Below are 15,613 nucleotides of genomic sequence, written 5' to 3'. Positions count from 1 at the left end.
CAACAGGGAAGCCTTTATGAACAACCATGAAACTTCCTCCCACCCCTTCTTTACCTTTGAAGAATGGGCAGATTTTCCACACGGTGGCAGCCCCCTCCCGGTTGTACTGTCCCAGAGCCAGCTCCATGTAGAACAGGGGCATCCCCGCGATGATAAGGAAGAGTGTGTACGGGATCAGGAAGGCACCTGGAGGACACAGGGGCAGAGTGTGACCTGACAGACCCCTGCCCCCTCCACCCTGGTCTTGGATCCATGTCTGCAAGAGCTGCAAAGATCCTGGGCATCTGCTCAGCTGGCTGTTTCCAAAGATGACGCACAGCAATCAATACTAATCATCATAACAGTAATAGTATTTGTGGTAGTAATAATCACAACCATAATAGTGAGATTCTATGGTCAAATTAGTAAAATCTAGGTTAAGCAAAGCAAAATAGATTTGCTTCTTGCAGGCTTCTCCTAGCCTTTGATACACAAGTGCATGCTGTGATGTGTCAGGAGGGGGATCACAGGTGTAGCCTTTACCAGATTTATTTAAACACTGAACATTTTCTTTCATGAATCATCACTCTGGGAATGTCAATCTAACCCAAACCCTTCCTTTTACAGGCAAGAAAATTGAGACCAGAGGAAAAGAGACAGTGCCTAAATTTACATGACGGAGTTTCTAATTTTGCTGGTATCCATATCACTTAGGGTTGCATGTGGCTTTCCCAAACATGATCTCACCGGATTCTTCTTAGAGTTTCACAACAGCCTGCAAACATAATAACCAGTCAGGGTCATTACGTACCCCCAGGGCAAGCTGAGGGGCAGAGAAGGGAGTCTAATGGCTCCTGTTGGTGCTGCTGGTAGGTAATGGAAGCAGGATTCACATTCCGGCCTTCCAACCCACTAGGTCCCCACTGTTATAGGCGGCTGAAGCAAAGGGGCAGAGGTTCAAGTCCCTGACCAGGGAAGTTATCCACCCAGAACATCACAGAAACTTGATGGGGTCCCTGGGCACCAGGCAGCGATTAATTCCTGGGAGAATTCCCTTGCAGTGGTGGGGGGCAGGGCAGAAAGGGGGAAAAGGTAAAACTACTGGGATATGAGCATCTCCTATGGACTTAGATGAATCTGAGTTGCGGAGACAATTCTCAGTACACCCTGGCAGCCCGGGGTGTGCTCTGACTCTGCAAGGTGACTCACTGGGACACATGTCATATGAGCCCCAGCTTGCAAGTGTGCCCAAAGCAAAACACCAGCTCCTTTCCACACACAGCTGGAGGTGGCCAGGCCAGATTTAAACTCCTGTTACCACTGGCCTTTAGCTAAGGTGTTGTAACCCTGGAAACCAAATACTCTCTGACCTACCCACATCAAGAAAACAGGAAATACTTTAACAATGGTAACATTAGCAATATTAACAATAGATACCAGGAGCTCACACTTGCTCATCCCCTTCTGAGCTCCAAGCACTTTCATTCAATCCTCACCACAAAGATCAAAGATCATTATTATTTCCATTTTACAGATGTGGAAACTAAGGCTTCAAGATAGCAAAGAACTGTGGCAAAGTCACATGATACCTAGGGTCAAACTCACTCAGCTACTCAGACTATCAGTCTCCACTTGTTTCTCAGGGCACCTCTCCTAAGTAGGAAGCACGAAGCGTTGGCCCCAGTGCTGAGAGACCCAGTTCCTTGTGAGTGGAAGATGGATCAGTGGTGGGGGGCAGGGTGGAAAGGGGAAAAATGTAAAACTACTGGGAAATGAGCATCTTCTGTGTATCAGGCAGGACCTGGGCACTGGCTATCTGTGATCCCACTTACACTACCCAGAAACCCTCTGACATAGCAACTGCTATACCCATTTTTCAGATGAGGAAACTGAGGGTTGGAGAAATTAAGTGACCTGACCGACCTTAACCTGCTGGTAAGTTGTGGATCTGGGATTTGGGTCCAGGTCTGCCTGGCTCAAGAACTCCAGAGCTGTTTCCAACATGCCCCAAAGATTCCAGAACATTCCAACCTAAATGAAGGACATGAGTCTGAATAGGATCAGAGGGTAGGTTGTTCTGAAATGGGGGATCTGGGACCAGCTAAGCCATCTGGTCTATTGGTCATAGGCTGGCCCAATGCTACAGCCACTGCTCCAGGTTGGAAGTCTCTGGAGTGGCCATGGGCCATTTTTCTCCTTCCTCATTTCTTCCTTTCATTCTCTGCCTTTCTCCCTCTCCCACATAGAGAGGGCTGGTTTGCTACCTGACCCAGGTCTCTATGCACATTGCTGACAGTAATGGTGGTGCTGGTGTGCTGATGTAGATGGAGGTAGTTAGTGGGGTTGGCAAAAGTAACAAGTACTGTTTGTTGAGCACCTGTTATATGCCAAGCTGCACACAAGTTTTTACATAATTATTTACTTAAAACCACCCCTGAGAGAGAATTACCACAATCTCTTTTACAGATGAGGACACTGGTGCTTAGAAAGGTTAAGTTGCTTGTCCAGCTAGCAAGTATGAAGCTCGGTTTCAAACCTGGATATGTCTCAGCCCTACTCTGCCTTGTGGCCAACTGTTACTCCCCTTGAGGATCTAGAGCCAGGGCAAGGGGCAGTTAGATAGGTGTATTAAACTGTTTAATAGGGCCAGGCACAGTGGCTCATGCCTGTAATCCCAGCACTTAGGGAGGCCGAGGCAGGAGGATTGCTTGAGCCCAGGAACTCAAGAACAGCCTGGGCAACAGAGTTTGAGGCTGCAGTGAGCTATGATCATGCCACTGCCCTGCAGCCTGGGTGGCAGAGTGAGATGCTGACTCAAAATATATATATATATATATATATATATATATATATATATATATATGTATATATATGAATACAAAACAAATAAACAAAAACTCTTTGATAGGCCTGAAGATGGAAGTCGGTGGCCCAAGGGAACATGGGGAAGGAAAAAGCCAGGAGTCACTGCTCAGACCTCGCCACTGTGGGATGCCCCCAGCAACTCCATACTCTGCTGCATGGCCAAGGAAGGGGAAAAGCAACATCAGCCAGTTAACCAGTCATCTCACTTTGGCCAGTTTCCTCAACTCTAAACCTCTGGGTGGCACTGCCAACACATAGGTAAACTGCCCAGTTTGGAGTCATTCTTCCTCTGCTGGCTGGGAGGCACAACAACATGAGAAAAGGAGGGGAGATGATGGGTCTGCATGCACCTGCGGCTCTTCTCTGTGCGTGCATTTGATATGGGCCAACCAAAGCTTCATTCAGGTGGAAACAGATTAAGAAGACCAAAGAGTGGTGAAATGGCTTAGTAGGAATGAAAAACAGCCAGCTACTCGTGGCCAGTACCTTATTCTAAAAGAGGACAGCTAGCTTGCCCAAGGCCTCTTGCAGAAGGAAACCTGGGAGAGTTTCCTTCTCCTCTTGTAGAAGTAAATTCTTCAAGCTGAAGAGTCAGGAAGGGGCTCCAGGGATGAGTGAAGTCAACTGAGGTTGCCTCTTTTATAAACAGCTCTGCAGTGGTTCTCTGGAAACCGAGGCTGGTTGCAGACCCCCTAAAAATTACTGCTCTGCAAGGCTTGTAACTACCATACCCATGTGGTCCTGCTCCATCTCCATGTGTGGCAGTGCCAGCTGCAACCAGCCTCACACAGGGTCTGAGAGTTTCAGAACTGAAAGGCTAGAATCTTATCTTGGGTCTGGAATGCCCTGGCTGCATGGGTGCTGGGCTGGTGAGGGCAGACCTGGAAAAACACAGGCAGGGCATGCCTCACGAGGGGCTCAGTGCCCAGTGCCTGGGAGTCTCCAAAAACCATATGCATGCACACAAATGCACACCTGTGCATACTTATGCAAAAGGACACACACTTTTGCGTGTTGACACACTCACACAACCACATGAGTAAAAGAACTGTCGACCATGAAAGAAAATCTGAGCAGTGACCTTTGAATGAATTTAGTAAGAAAAGCATTAGTCCCATCACCTCTGGCCTAACCACACTGCCTCCCATCCCACTGTTAGAGAGAAACTCTTCTGGGTACAGAAGGGCTCTGGAAGCCTCTGTGCAAATGCCAAGTACCCAGGAAGGGAAGCCCAGGGGTCATTAGGTTTAGAGTGGGATGTGCTGGAGCAGCCCCTAGCAGGTGAGGAGGACCCCAGGTAAAGGGCTGGAAAGCCTAGAGGAGGAGTTCAGTGAGGGGTGAAGTGGCCAAGACCTGCTGGGGATCTGGGGAGAGGTAGAGGGAGTGTGGTCAAAGAGGGGCTTCAGGAAGGAGAGAGACTCCCCTGACACCTAGTTTGTTGAGGACAGGATTCCTCAAACTGTGAATTCTGGCCACACCCTGATATATATGCAAGAAGTGCCAATCCACAGAATAGTTTCCTTGATACACAGAGCTCAGCTACAGGCTGTTGCTACTGGTGTCATGCACCAGAGCCCCAAGAAAACCTTGGTCCATGCTTAGGGAAGCTAGATTTGTCCCCCTTCCCCAACACCCTAAGGGTGCCCTAACAACACAGTAGGCATCGGGATGCAGGAGAACGTGAAACTTTAGTCAGGAGACAGGGCCGCTCCCACTTTGACACATTTAAAGGTAACAAATCAACAACTGTTAAATAAAACATGTTCTGTCTTCTTACTTTGATAAAGAGATCTTTGTAATAGTTCTATGATAAAGTTCAAGGTTGGAATTCTCAGCTCTTGGAGCTCCAGGCTGGAATGTGGAGGTACAGGGGAAGACCCGTTTGCCTTGCCCCTACTTCCTCCCAGCTCCGTCTAGCCATGTCAGAGCTCTTGCACATAGGTGTCCGAGCTATGTCCACTGACCTTGCAGACACCCCCACCTCCCGCAGCACAGCCCACACCACAGAAGAGGGAACCCAGCAAGAGGTTCATGTAGACCCAGAAGGGTGCCTGAGGCTGTTTGGGCAGAGAATTCCACCGTCCGGGTATTGGAAAGTGGTGGGGTATTTGGATGGGGAGTGTGCTGGATGGGCAGGCACACTTGCCTCCCATGAGATGGAAAGGGGGCAGAGTTGTGCTCTCTGAAGCATGGAGGTAGGGCAGGCCTTCATGCCTGGACCTAAAGATAATCCTGTCCCTCAGCCCTACTATGTATAGCTATGTGACCTTTTCTAAATGTACCTTCTCTGAGCCTTAGCTCCCCCTTTGTAAATGAGATAATAACACCTGTGTCACTGGTTTGCTGTGATAATTAGAGATGACGGAGGTGAAGTGCAAGGTACTTAGTGGGTGCTCTGTAAATGGGACTCATGTCTTGTCATTATACTCAAGAGCAGATGCGCAGCAGCTCCGTCCGCTGGAAACAGGAAGTAAAGGCTCTCTTGTGTGGTGGAGTGTGGCAGGGTCCTTTGTGGAGCACAGCACGAACGCTGGCTGGAGGCCACACACAGGACTCTGTGGCAGTGCTCCAGGATCCTCATGTCCCTGTCCCAAGTGGGGCTAGCTACTCTACTCTTGCGTGCAAACAAGAGTGCTGACCATGAGCAAATGCAGGACAAAGGATGCCCCCAGGCCACAGCCAGTGCCGTTACCTAGAAAGAATGCCCTGTGGTGCTGCATGAAGGATGGCATAGAGGTAGTGGGAGGGGAATGCATGCAGTGGAGAGATTGAGGGAATGGAACCACCGGCCACAGCGGGGGACAGGATATGACAGGCCAAACCTTAGCTGACCCTAGAAGAGTTCTGAAGCTGAGATGGCTCCTCAGACGTTTCCTACTCAGGAACCTCCATGCGTTTGGCTCTTTTGAAGCTCCTGAACCCTGTCCTCTTGGGCCTTCTATGGAGGTGTCATTGGATAGGCATGATTGGCCACCATGATTGAACAGAGTATGATGTAATACTAATATGCTGAGTGGGAAAGCCCAGCAAGGCCTGTCTGTTCAGATTCTTCTCGGTCTCTGTGGAGCATTCCTTCCCCCAGGGCCTGGGGCAGGACTCCTTCTGAAATGGGGGTTTTATGACTCACAATTAGAAAGATGGATCAGAGAATTTCTTTACTGCCAGCTCCAAGAAAGGCAGGCCAGGGAAAAGTCCTGCCTTGGAGAGATAAGGGGGCAAATGGAAGGAGAGCAGGAGAAGGTCAAAGAGAAAAGGTTCTGTTTTCTGAGGCCTAAAGTGCCCCAATGTTACAACAAGGGCTCTTGGTATTTTGAGCCAGGAACAATAGATCAATAGATAGACAGATAGATGGATAGACAGATAGACTGATAGGTATCATAGTAGTACACAGATCTATGGTAAGAGCTCAGCTGGAGGGACCCAAGATGAAGGTGAGGGAGCGCCTTGGTCGGTTTACCATTGCTATAACAGAATACCTGAGGCTAGGGAATTTATAAAGAAGAGAGGTTTATATGTCTCATGATTCTGGTGGCTGGAAAGTTGAAGGTTGGGCAGCTGCATCTGGTGAGGGCCTCTGGCTGCTTCCACTCATGGCAGAAAATGAAAGGGGAGCAGGGGTACAGAGATCACATGGCAAGAGGGGAACCAAGAGAGTGGGGCAAGAACCCCCTTACCCTTTCCAAAGAACATTAATCTATTTATAAGGGATCCACTCTCATGATCCAAACACCTCTCACTAGGCCTCTTCTCCCAACACTCCCACACTGGGGTTCAAACTTCAACAGGAGTTTTAGTGGAGACAAACAAACCGTATCTAAACCATAGCAGAAAATGTAATAAAGTGTTCCTCTGAGTTCTGTGAGCTGCTCTAGCAAATTAATCAAACCCAAGCAGGGGATGGGAGGAACCCTGATTTATAGACAGTGGGTCGGAAGCACAGTAAAACAACCTGGGGCTTATGATAGCAACATAAAGTGGGGGGGCATTCTTGTGGGACTGAGCCCTCAACCTGTGAGATCTGATGCTATCTCCAGGTAGACAGCACCAGAATTGAATTGAATCGGAGGCACTCAGCTGGTGTCTGCTGCAGACTTGATTGCTTGCCTGATGTGCTGGGAGAAACCCCCAAACATTTGGTCACAGACGTCTTCTGTGTTGATTGTTGTTGTTGAGTGGAAGACCTGGAAACAGGCCCACTGAGGGAACACACCCACTCCCCTGATGGATTAAACCCAGCTGCTCTAGGCAGAAAAATGGGGGTGGAATTCAGGGAAACTGGCGTGGGGCTACCCCTCCTCATGTGGTAATTCTCCATCTGCTAGTCACTTTGGAGGATCTGGACTTGATTTTTCCTAATAAAGCTGTGGCTTTAGTAAAATCTCTGTGAAGATTCTGGTTTCCACTTCCTCCATCCTGGTCTCTTTAAAAGAAACACATCAGAGGGAGTTTGGGTTGCTCAGAACTACATCACAGAGGGAAATACGGCCCACAAATAACAGAGCAGGACCTCACCTCCCTCATTTGGGATTAACACCTCCAATATTAGAATCGAAAATGATAGACTTTTAGGAGATCTGCAGCAGACCATGAGCACCCTTAAAGGCAAGGATTTTCTTTTGCTCATCTCCATATTCCTGGCATATGACAGGCATTTCGTAAATTTTTTTTTTTTTTTTTTTTGGCTAAATGATGGATCTCAGCAGTGACTCACATGAAGGATGTGAAAAGCCCCGGGGCCTTTCTCCACTTTTGCTGTGGCCTAAACCTTACTTAGGCAGTTGGGTTTGGGACTGCAGGGCAGGATGTAACATTTATCCCTATTAAATCCCAATCTTGTCAGGAACAGCCCCTTTCAGATCCTTTTGACAAGCTTGGAGTAACAAGCCAAACCATGCCAGTGACCTCAGATCAGGGTCCCAGATGAGCACCACATTTCTGCCAAGGGGTGTACAGACTTGTCAGCTGAGTGCCACACCAGCTGGCTGGCTCATTGTGCATCTGAGCGACAATCAGTGTCTGGCTTGGCAAGCCTGGTGTGTAGATGGCCCCCTGCAGCCAAGCCAGATGTAAGAGCACTGAGTTTGGAGATTCCTGACCTCTCTAGCCGTCACTACTTCACACTTGGTGTTAAGGATCCCAGATATTTCAGCCACAAGGGCTCCCAAAGGGCTGGGGGTCCCTGAGACTCTGAGCTTCCTTGGGGAGAGAAGAGAGTCCGCTGGGGACGCAGAACCACAAAAGGTCATGGGACCCCATGCAGGAATTATAAACCCCATTTGCCAGGTGAGGAATCTATTTTGAGATAAGGTTAGGCTGTCAGGAGATGGAGCAAAGCCCAGTCCCTGATTCCTGAGTCCGTCATGCTTGGGCTCCAGACCCAAGTGGGACTACTTTCCAGCATTATTTCCTTTTATCAATTTCATCTTAGGATGAATTCTGCTACTTCCAAAAATCAGGATCTTGCCCCACTCCTAAGTCTAGCATGCAGTTAACATCATTGAACAACAACCAAATACTAATGACTACATTTATCGAGCCCCTATTATGTGACATCATTTCGAGGAGTTTACATATATTGTCTCTGATGCCATCTCACCCTGCAAGAAGGTGCTGTGGTTATTCTCCTCTTCTGTGTAAGGAAACTGAAGCTCAGATCAGCAAAGGTGAGTGATTTGTCTGTCGTTACCTTTCTAGCAAAAGTTACACTCAGACCCTGAACCTAAAGACTATATTTCTCTACAATGCACAGCTCTAAGCTGTCCTCAGGACGGGACTCAAACACAAGCAGCCATGTGCAAAGGTTAATTCACAGCAGCCACTTCCCTGGAAGAAAGGCAAACATGAGCACCCAGTCCATCTTCCTGCTCTTCCCCAGGGACCAGCACAGACCAGGATCACAGGTGCAAAGGGAAACTCTAGAATCATCACCTGGTACTGCCTCCTCATGGAGACCAGCTGTTTGAGAAGACTCTGAACAAAGCTCCGGAATTTCTGAGAGTGGCTTTCCGCTCCCAAAGCCTCCCGCAGCCCGTGCATCCCAGCAGCTGGTCATGGGGAAGATGATCAGACAGGCTGATCTCTTCCAGTAATGTATTCAGAAAACATTAGCCAGGGGCCTAAACCATTGGCACCTTCATCATTTCAAAACATCCTCCAGTCTGGGCCAGCAAGAACAGTCAGAATTGCAGAGGTTATAGTGTTAATACTGGCACCAGAAGAGCACACTGACAGCTGTTAAATAACAGGCCGGGTGAGTCCTGGCTTCGGTGTAACCCTGAGCCAGGGCATTGGAAAGGAATAAATCTTGTGGTATTATCCCAGGTCATGTTCAGCTATAGCTGGGAACTTGAGGCTCAGAGTGGGGCTGTACTATGCCCGAGGTCACACAGTGAGAGGCAGAGCTCAGACTCAAACGCCAGTCTTCCGGCTGTTCTGCAATTGCAGGAGACCCACCTTCCTGACCACTTGCTCAGCTCTGGGGCTAATTTGGGAATTACTGAATGAGAATTGATCCACAAAAAGACAGAGAAGCCAGGAGGCCTCAGCAGAGATAAAGCCCAGAGGGGGCTAGCTCAGCATGTCTGAAGGGATGAGGGGTAAGTGAGAAAAGGAGTTACCTCATACTCTGAGATGGAGGACTGCACTCCTCCCTGACACCAACTGTGAACATCTTAACCAGAAATGGAAATTCACTGGTATAATATCCCCACCCCTTAGCCTGGCATTCAAGGCCTCTGCAGCCTGGCCCCAACTTGCCCCTGCACCCTTATCTCTCCCGGCTTGCCCTGCAGCCAGCCTGCACTCCTGTTCTCTGAGATGATTCCATGTACATTCCTATCCCAGGTGCACAGCTGGAGATCGCCTCCCTTCTCACTGCTTGTCTGCACCCACCCCATCCAGAGCAGCTGAGCTTTAACCACAGCCCACCTCCACCCAGCCCTTCCTAAGCAGCCCTTCCTCAGGCCTTTATAGCATTTGTCTAAAGCACTTGTCTCTCCAACCATGTCATACATCACCATAATGACATTAACAAAAATCAGCAGCCACCTTTCCTAAGGCTACGCTCCATGCCAGACTCTCCATGAGTTATTATATTTGGTCCTCGCAACAATGTTCCAAGCTGAACACCATTATTTCCATTTGACAAGTGAGGAAACTGAGGCATGGAGACTTGCCAAAGCCGAATAGCTAGAAACTGGAACCCAGGACTCCACAGCCAAGACCACGAATGAATAGACTGCCCCTGCCCCACCGGTGTATGTGGCTTCACTTTATTTGTTACCGCTGAGTGTTTCTGTTGTTTCTGAATACGGTTGGAGGTCTCTGAGGGCTTGGAGCATTTCATTAACTTATTCAATAGCAGTTTCTTGGGTACCTTCTACCACATTCCTGTGACCTAGGCCTTATCTTGGGCATTAGACATACAGGGATAAAAAAGTCACAGTCTCTGCCCTCATTGTGCCTTTTCCTGTTTGGGAGACAGACCCACAAAGAGACAAACCACCGAACAACTTGGAGTGAGTTGTGTTTTAAGCTAGCAAGCCCAGGAGAAGAAGTTTTTGGCCAACTTCACCTAAAGATTGGAACTTGTGACGAGTTTGCTCCATTTTGCATCCTAAGAACCTGGTCTAGTACCCTGCATACAACAGGTGCTCTTTATTTGCATTGCTGGCAATGACTAAATGAGCACACAGTGTCAATGAAAGCCCTGGAATATCCATCTAGCTGACTTGTCAAACTGGCCATCTGGATGCTTTTAGTTTCAACAAACACATAGTGCAATGGGAAGAACTTGTAGCAGCATGACAATAAAGAATTGGGTGATTAAAGCTCCTGGCAGGCAGAAGTGGTGGTTCATGCCGCTTGGTGACCGTGACCCCTGAAGAGCCTAGCACTGTGCCTCACACCAAGAGGAACCAGAAAAATATTGCTGATTAATGATAGAGCCTTCCACTGTCTAGAGACAAGCAGTCTGGGGCGGTCACTGAGGACAGGCGGGATGGCGGGTCTTAAGGTCTCTCATTCATCATCTCCCAGCTTGTTAAAAAATATAGAGAATCTGCATTTTCTCCCGTCCTGGGCCCAAACAGCAATGCTCAAACCTGCCCAGTAACCCTTGAGAGGCTATAGCCGCCAAACGTGGGAAAGTTTCACCTCTGAATTAGCTTCTCCTTTTCTCACCTTTCTCTCTCTGCCCATGACCATTCCAGGGCCAGACACAAACATTGAGCTTGCAGAGTCGCAAGTTTTTCCCCCAGGGATCAGGCCCTAGATCTCAGATGCTCCTGAAGCTCAGGACTGCTGTCCCAGCTATCTGGTCTCAGAGTACCTGACAATGACAGACCCATCTCAGGAGGTGCTGGGGAGGGCATGGACACAAACCTCCATCTGTCAGCTCCAACCTTGGGTTAACTGTCTCATAGGAAGAGCTAACTGCTTTCTTACTCAGCATCCTCTGCTGAGAGCCACCTGTGCTCTACGGTGATCCTACTCCTTTTTTTTGAGACAGAGTCTTGCTTTGTTACCCATGGTCTAGGCTGGAGTGCAGTTGTGTGATCTCGGCTCACTGCAACCTCCACATCCTGGGTTCAAGTAATTCTCCTGCCTCAGCCTCCTGAGTAGCTGGGATTACAGGCGTGCACCACTACGCCCAGCTAAGTTTTTGTATTTTTAGTAGAGATGAGGTATCACCATGTTGCCCAGGCTGGTCTCGAACTCCTGAGCTCAGGCAATCTGCCCACTTTGTCCTCCCAAAGTGCTAGGATTACAGGCATGAGCCACCACGCCTGGCCCCACTCCTTTTTTGCAAACACTAAGTATTGCCCATCCCAAAGCAAGTGTCCAGAGTACACATAGAAGCAAGGGTTGAAAGTCCTAGAGCCTGTGAACAGGTCATGAGCTTTCCGTCTACCCAGCTCCAAATTCTTGCCCTTCCTCCCTCTGACCTCCCTTAAGTCCAGAGTCACAGCTACCACCAAGCAATGCAGCCCAGTGGAGAAAGACAGGCTTTCAGACCTGGGTCCTCCTTCTCCAGTTTCTTCCTCTAGAAGGCCTATTTTCCCACACTCTTTGCAGGGTACCTCTGAGCTCATCCCAGCAAAAGTGGCAGGACTGGGCACCCCGGGAGCAAAGCCCCTCAGGAAGGAGCTAGGGCATGGGGGCCAGCACCCTGACTCCCAGGCCGCTTCCGTGGCCCGGGGTTCTATGTTATTCTTCCTGGATTGGCTGTAGGTGATCTCTAGGCTCTCATTCTCAGGCAGGTGGCCAACTGGACCACCCAGCAGGAGAAGGGCTGTTCCACTGGAGCCTTCTTCAGGCCCCTCTCCCACTCCTCCCTGCAATGCAGCTAGGACTTGAGGAGGTAGACGTTTCACCCCAATCATCCAGGCCTCCTGACTTTAGCACCAGGCCAGTTCTTGGCACCTACTGGCCAGATTTCACCTGGGCTGTGCTCCCTGAGAGTGGCATTCTTTCTGATACTGGCTTCTTCTTGTGTGTTTCTATCCCCAAGACCACAGGGCCTCCCCAGGTGCTTTCGGAGAACCCAAGTATTCCCACTGCTCCTGGCCCAAAGGTTCCTGCCCCCAGGTTCAGAGTGCTAGATTTAGGGTCACTGTGGGCCTGGTTGTCAAATCCCACCCACTTCTGGTGCCCCTTCAAGAGCTCTTGGAACCTCCACCTCCCTTCCAGCAGACCATCAAATGGTCAGGCTCCCCTACCCAACCTGGCACCCCAGATTCTCTCCTTTCCATCCTTACCCCTATCATGACTTTAGGGTCATGCCTCCATTTAACTCTTCCGCTGTTTTGCTTCCAGGGTGCACAATCCTGACACTTCCGCTGGAATGAACTCGAGGTACTCTGCAAAGAGCCCGGGAAAATGACCTTCCAGAGGACTCCGATTCTTTTTTTTCCGTTAGCCCTGTCCAGTTCTTTCTGCGCCCCAGATTTGCCCGTCTCCTGGCTTCCCTTCCGTGTGTATTCCAGCTCCTGTCCCAGCCACCGCTGCAGACAGCGGACCTCCCAAATTCAAATTCCCAGCCCGACCCCGCGCTCACCGCCGCCGTTCTTGTAGCAGAGGTAGGGGAAGCGCCACACGTTGGCCAGGTCCACTGCGAAGCCGACTACGGACAACAGGAAGTCGATCTTCTTGCCCCAGGTCTCCCGGGGCTGCGCGTCGCCGTCGCGGGGCGCCAGTAGGCACTGGACCCCGTTGCGCTCCTTCACCACCAGCAGCTCCGCAGTTTTGCGCGCCCGAAGGGGCTGCTCTGGACCCGCGTCCGCCCCGCTGTTCTCTGGCTGCACCTGCGGGTTCATTCGCGCCAGAAGCATGGATGCGGCTGGCGAGAGGAACTTTAGCGGTCCTGGGGGCACGCTGAGGCACTGCTTGGATAAAGGGAAAAGAGGTGGTTACTGGGCCGTTCTTCCCTACTTGCAACTCCCAAGACCACCTGGGAGTGCCTTGGACACTGGGATGAGCGCGCGCTGAGCGAACGCAGGGCTCCCAGAAACGGGCGCGCGTCCGCTGAAAAAATTTGGAAACAGAGGTTGGGGCACGCCTCTTCTGACAGCCCTGTCGGTGCGGCTGAAGACCTTGCAGCACTCTTCCTCGTTCACCCATTCTCGCCTGCCCCAAATGGTTGGGATTGAACTCACCCAGGCTGAGGGCAGCGTGCCGACCCACTCCCCAGCTCGGGTCCCCGCCACTTCAACAGCTCCGGGAGCCTCCCCGGACACTTAACGTCACTGCACTACAAACTCGCTGGCCCTCTGCTGGCGCGTCTCGGCCCGGACCTCCCCGGCACACCTAGCCCGGTCCCGCGCTCAGGGCGCACTCACGTGTCCGGCGGCGAGGGGATCCCTGGTGCCTTGCGCCCTGCTGGCCCCCGACCGGCGGCGCCTTGGCAGGCTCTGGGGCGCGGGCTGGGGCTGGGCTCCGCCGCGTGGCGTTCGGGCGGGGCCGGGGAAGAGCTGGAGGCGCGGGGCGGCCGGCAGGGCGCGGGCTGACTGGTTCTGGCCGTGCCTGGCGGGGGCCGGGCTGGTAATGTAGCCTGCGCCCCAGGTAACGCGCCGATTGCATTAACCCAGCGCCCGGCCCGCTCCGTCTGGAGCCTGTTAGCGCTAATGGAGACTGACAGCGCGGCCGGGGATGGGCAGGGGCGGGAGCGTGGCGCGGGCTCCCAGGGATCTGTGGGACCCGGACGCGCACTCCCTTTCTATCCTGCGCCGAGCACCGCTCGCCGCTCCCAAGGACACCAGGCTATGATCTCCCACCACGGGGAGCGAGTGATAGACTCTCCAAAACTGAGGTCTGCGTCGTGTCAGAGAGGAGGCCAAAAAAAAAAAAAAAAAAAAAAGGCCTGGGGAAGCAGCGACCGGTGCTGCACCAGCTCTGTCGTCCGCAGCAGGCCATTTAAACTATCTGGTCAGAGTTTCTTTATCAATGAAATGGGAATGTGCGGTTCAGGTCCCAGTACTGCAAATAGGCGGCCAGCAGGCTGTTGGGCAATTTTGTTTGAGCGACTTAGCATATTGACAGGTCACAGCCCAGCACTTACTCCTGCATCTCTGTTATTTATGGGCAGGGTAGCAGGGCATTTGAGGTTGTGACCCGTGTTCTATGAAGCTGAGAACTACTATTTATTCATTCAATTCTTCATTCATTCACCCCTTCATACATTTGTTCTTCCACATGCCCGCTGTGTGCCAGGCACTGTTGTGGGCTCTTGGATTACACTGACGCAACACAACTCGGAGATTCCTGACCTCATGGAGTTTACTTTCTACCAGCGGAGATAGAGGAAACGGGAAACATCATAAATACACACGTTATATGACGGGTGAGGGAATGGGGGGTCAGTGGGGCTGCAGTTTGCATAAGGGGTCAGGGAATTTGAGAAGGTAACAATTAGACAAGTGAAGGACTGAGTCATTTGGACCTGATAGTCGTTTTCTCATTCATTGATTCATCTATTGATCAATGTATTAATCCATGTAGCAGATGCTCATGTGTGCGTGAACAGTGCTGGCTAGAGAGGAGATAGCCCCTGATTTTAAGGAGCTCCCAGACCAGTGTGTAGGGTCTGTCATAACCCAGTGTGGTCAGGATGGATTGTGACCACAGATGTGTGGGAGTAGGGTGGAGCTGAATCAGCAAGAGAAGCATCCTGTTGATCCAAGGAGGCTTCAGAGAGGTGGCAGTGCTAAGTGGGATGGGTGGGGCTTGATCAACCCAGCCACACTGACCTTTCCATTCTGTAAACATCCTAACCTCAAGCCCACCCCAAGACCTTTACACTTGCTGTTTTCTCTGCCTGAGTTGTTCAAGTTTCAGTCCAGAGGTCCCTTCCCGACCACTCAAATCGAAAATACACCCTCACTCTCTATCCTATCACCCTATTTATTCCTTTGTTACATCACTATCGGAATTGGTCCTAGTTGTTTAATTTTATGTCCCCCCTTGGGCGGTACGTGAGCTCCATGAGCACAGAGACCTTGTCTGTCTTTTATAGCACATGTTCTGGCACCTGGAACATACTAGAGCATCAACCAGCATGTGAAGTGAATGAGTGAATGAATGAAAGAATGGTGGTGGCCGGGCGCGGTGGCTCACGCCTGTAATCCCAGCACTTTGGGAGGCCGAGGCGGGTGGATCACGAGGTCAGGAGATCCGAGATCATCCTGGCTAACACAGTGAAACCCCATCTCCACTAAAAATACAAAAAATTAGCCGGGCAAGGTGGTGGGTGCCTGTAGTCCCAGCTACTCGG

General features: G+C 50.7%; 1 protein-coding gene across 6 annotated transcripts in view; it reads right to left on the bottom strand.

Annotated features, from left to right (window-relative positions):
- Positions 1-14,202, bottom strand: part of SLC6A2 (solute carrier family 6 member 2) — a 46,854-nt gene extending 32,652 nt beyond the window's left edge. For 2 of the 6 annotated variants that reach the window (NM_001033023.1, NM_001033022.1), the window contains 2 exon segments: positions 55-186; positions 12,902-13,215. In NM_001033023.1, coding sequence (NP_001028195.1) covers positions 55-186; positions 12,902-13,175 — 406 coding nt within the window. In that variant the 5' untranslated portion in view covers positions 13,176-13,215. 6 annotated transcript variants of the gene reach the window in all.
- Positions 14,203-15,613: the final 1,411 nt, after the last annotated feature.

The sequence above is a fragment of the Macaca mulatta genome, chromosome 20 (genome assembly GCF_049350105.2).
Source record: "Macaca mulatta isolate MMU2019108-1 chromosome 20, T2T-MMU8v2.0, whole genome shotgun sequence".
Taxonomy (NCBI): Eukaryota; Metazoa; Chordata; class Mammalia; order Primates; family Cercopithecidae; genus Macaca; species Macaca mulatta.
This window is presented reverse-complemented; position numbering and strand designations above follow the sequence as displayed.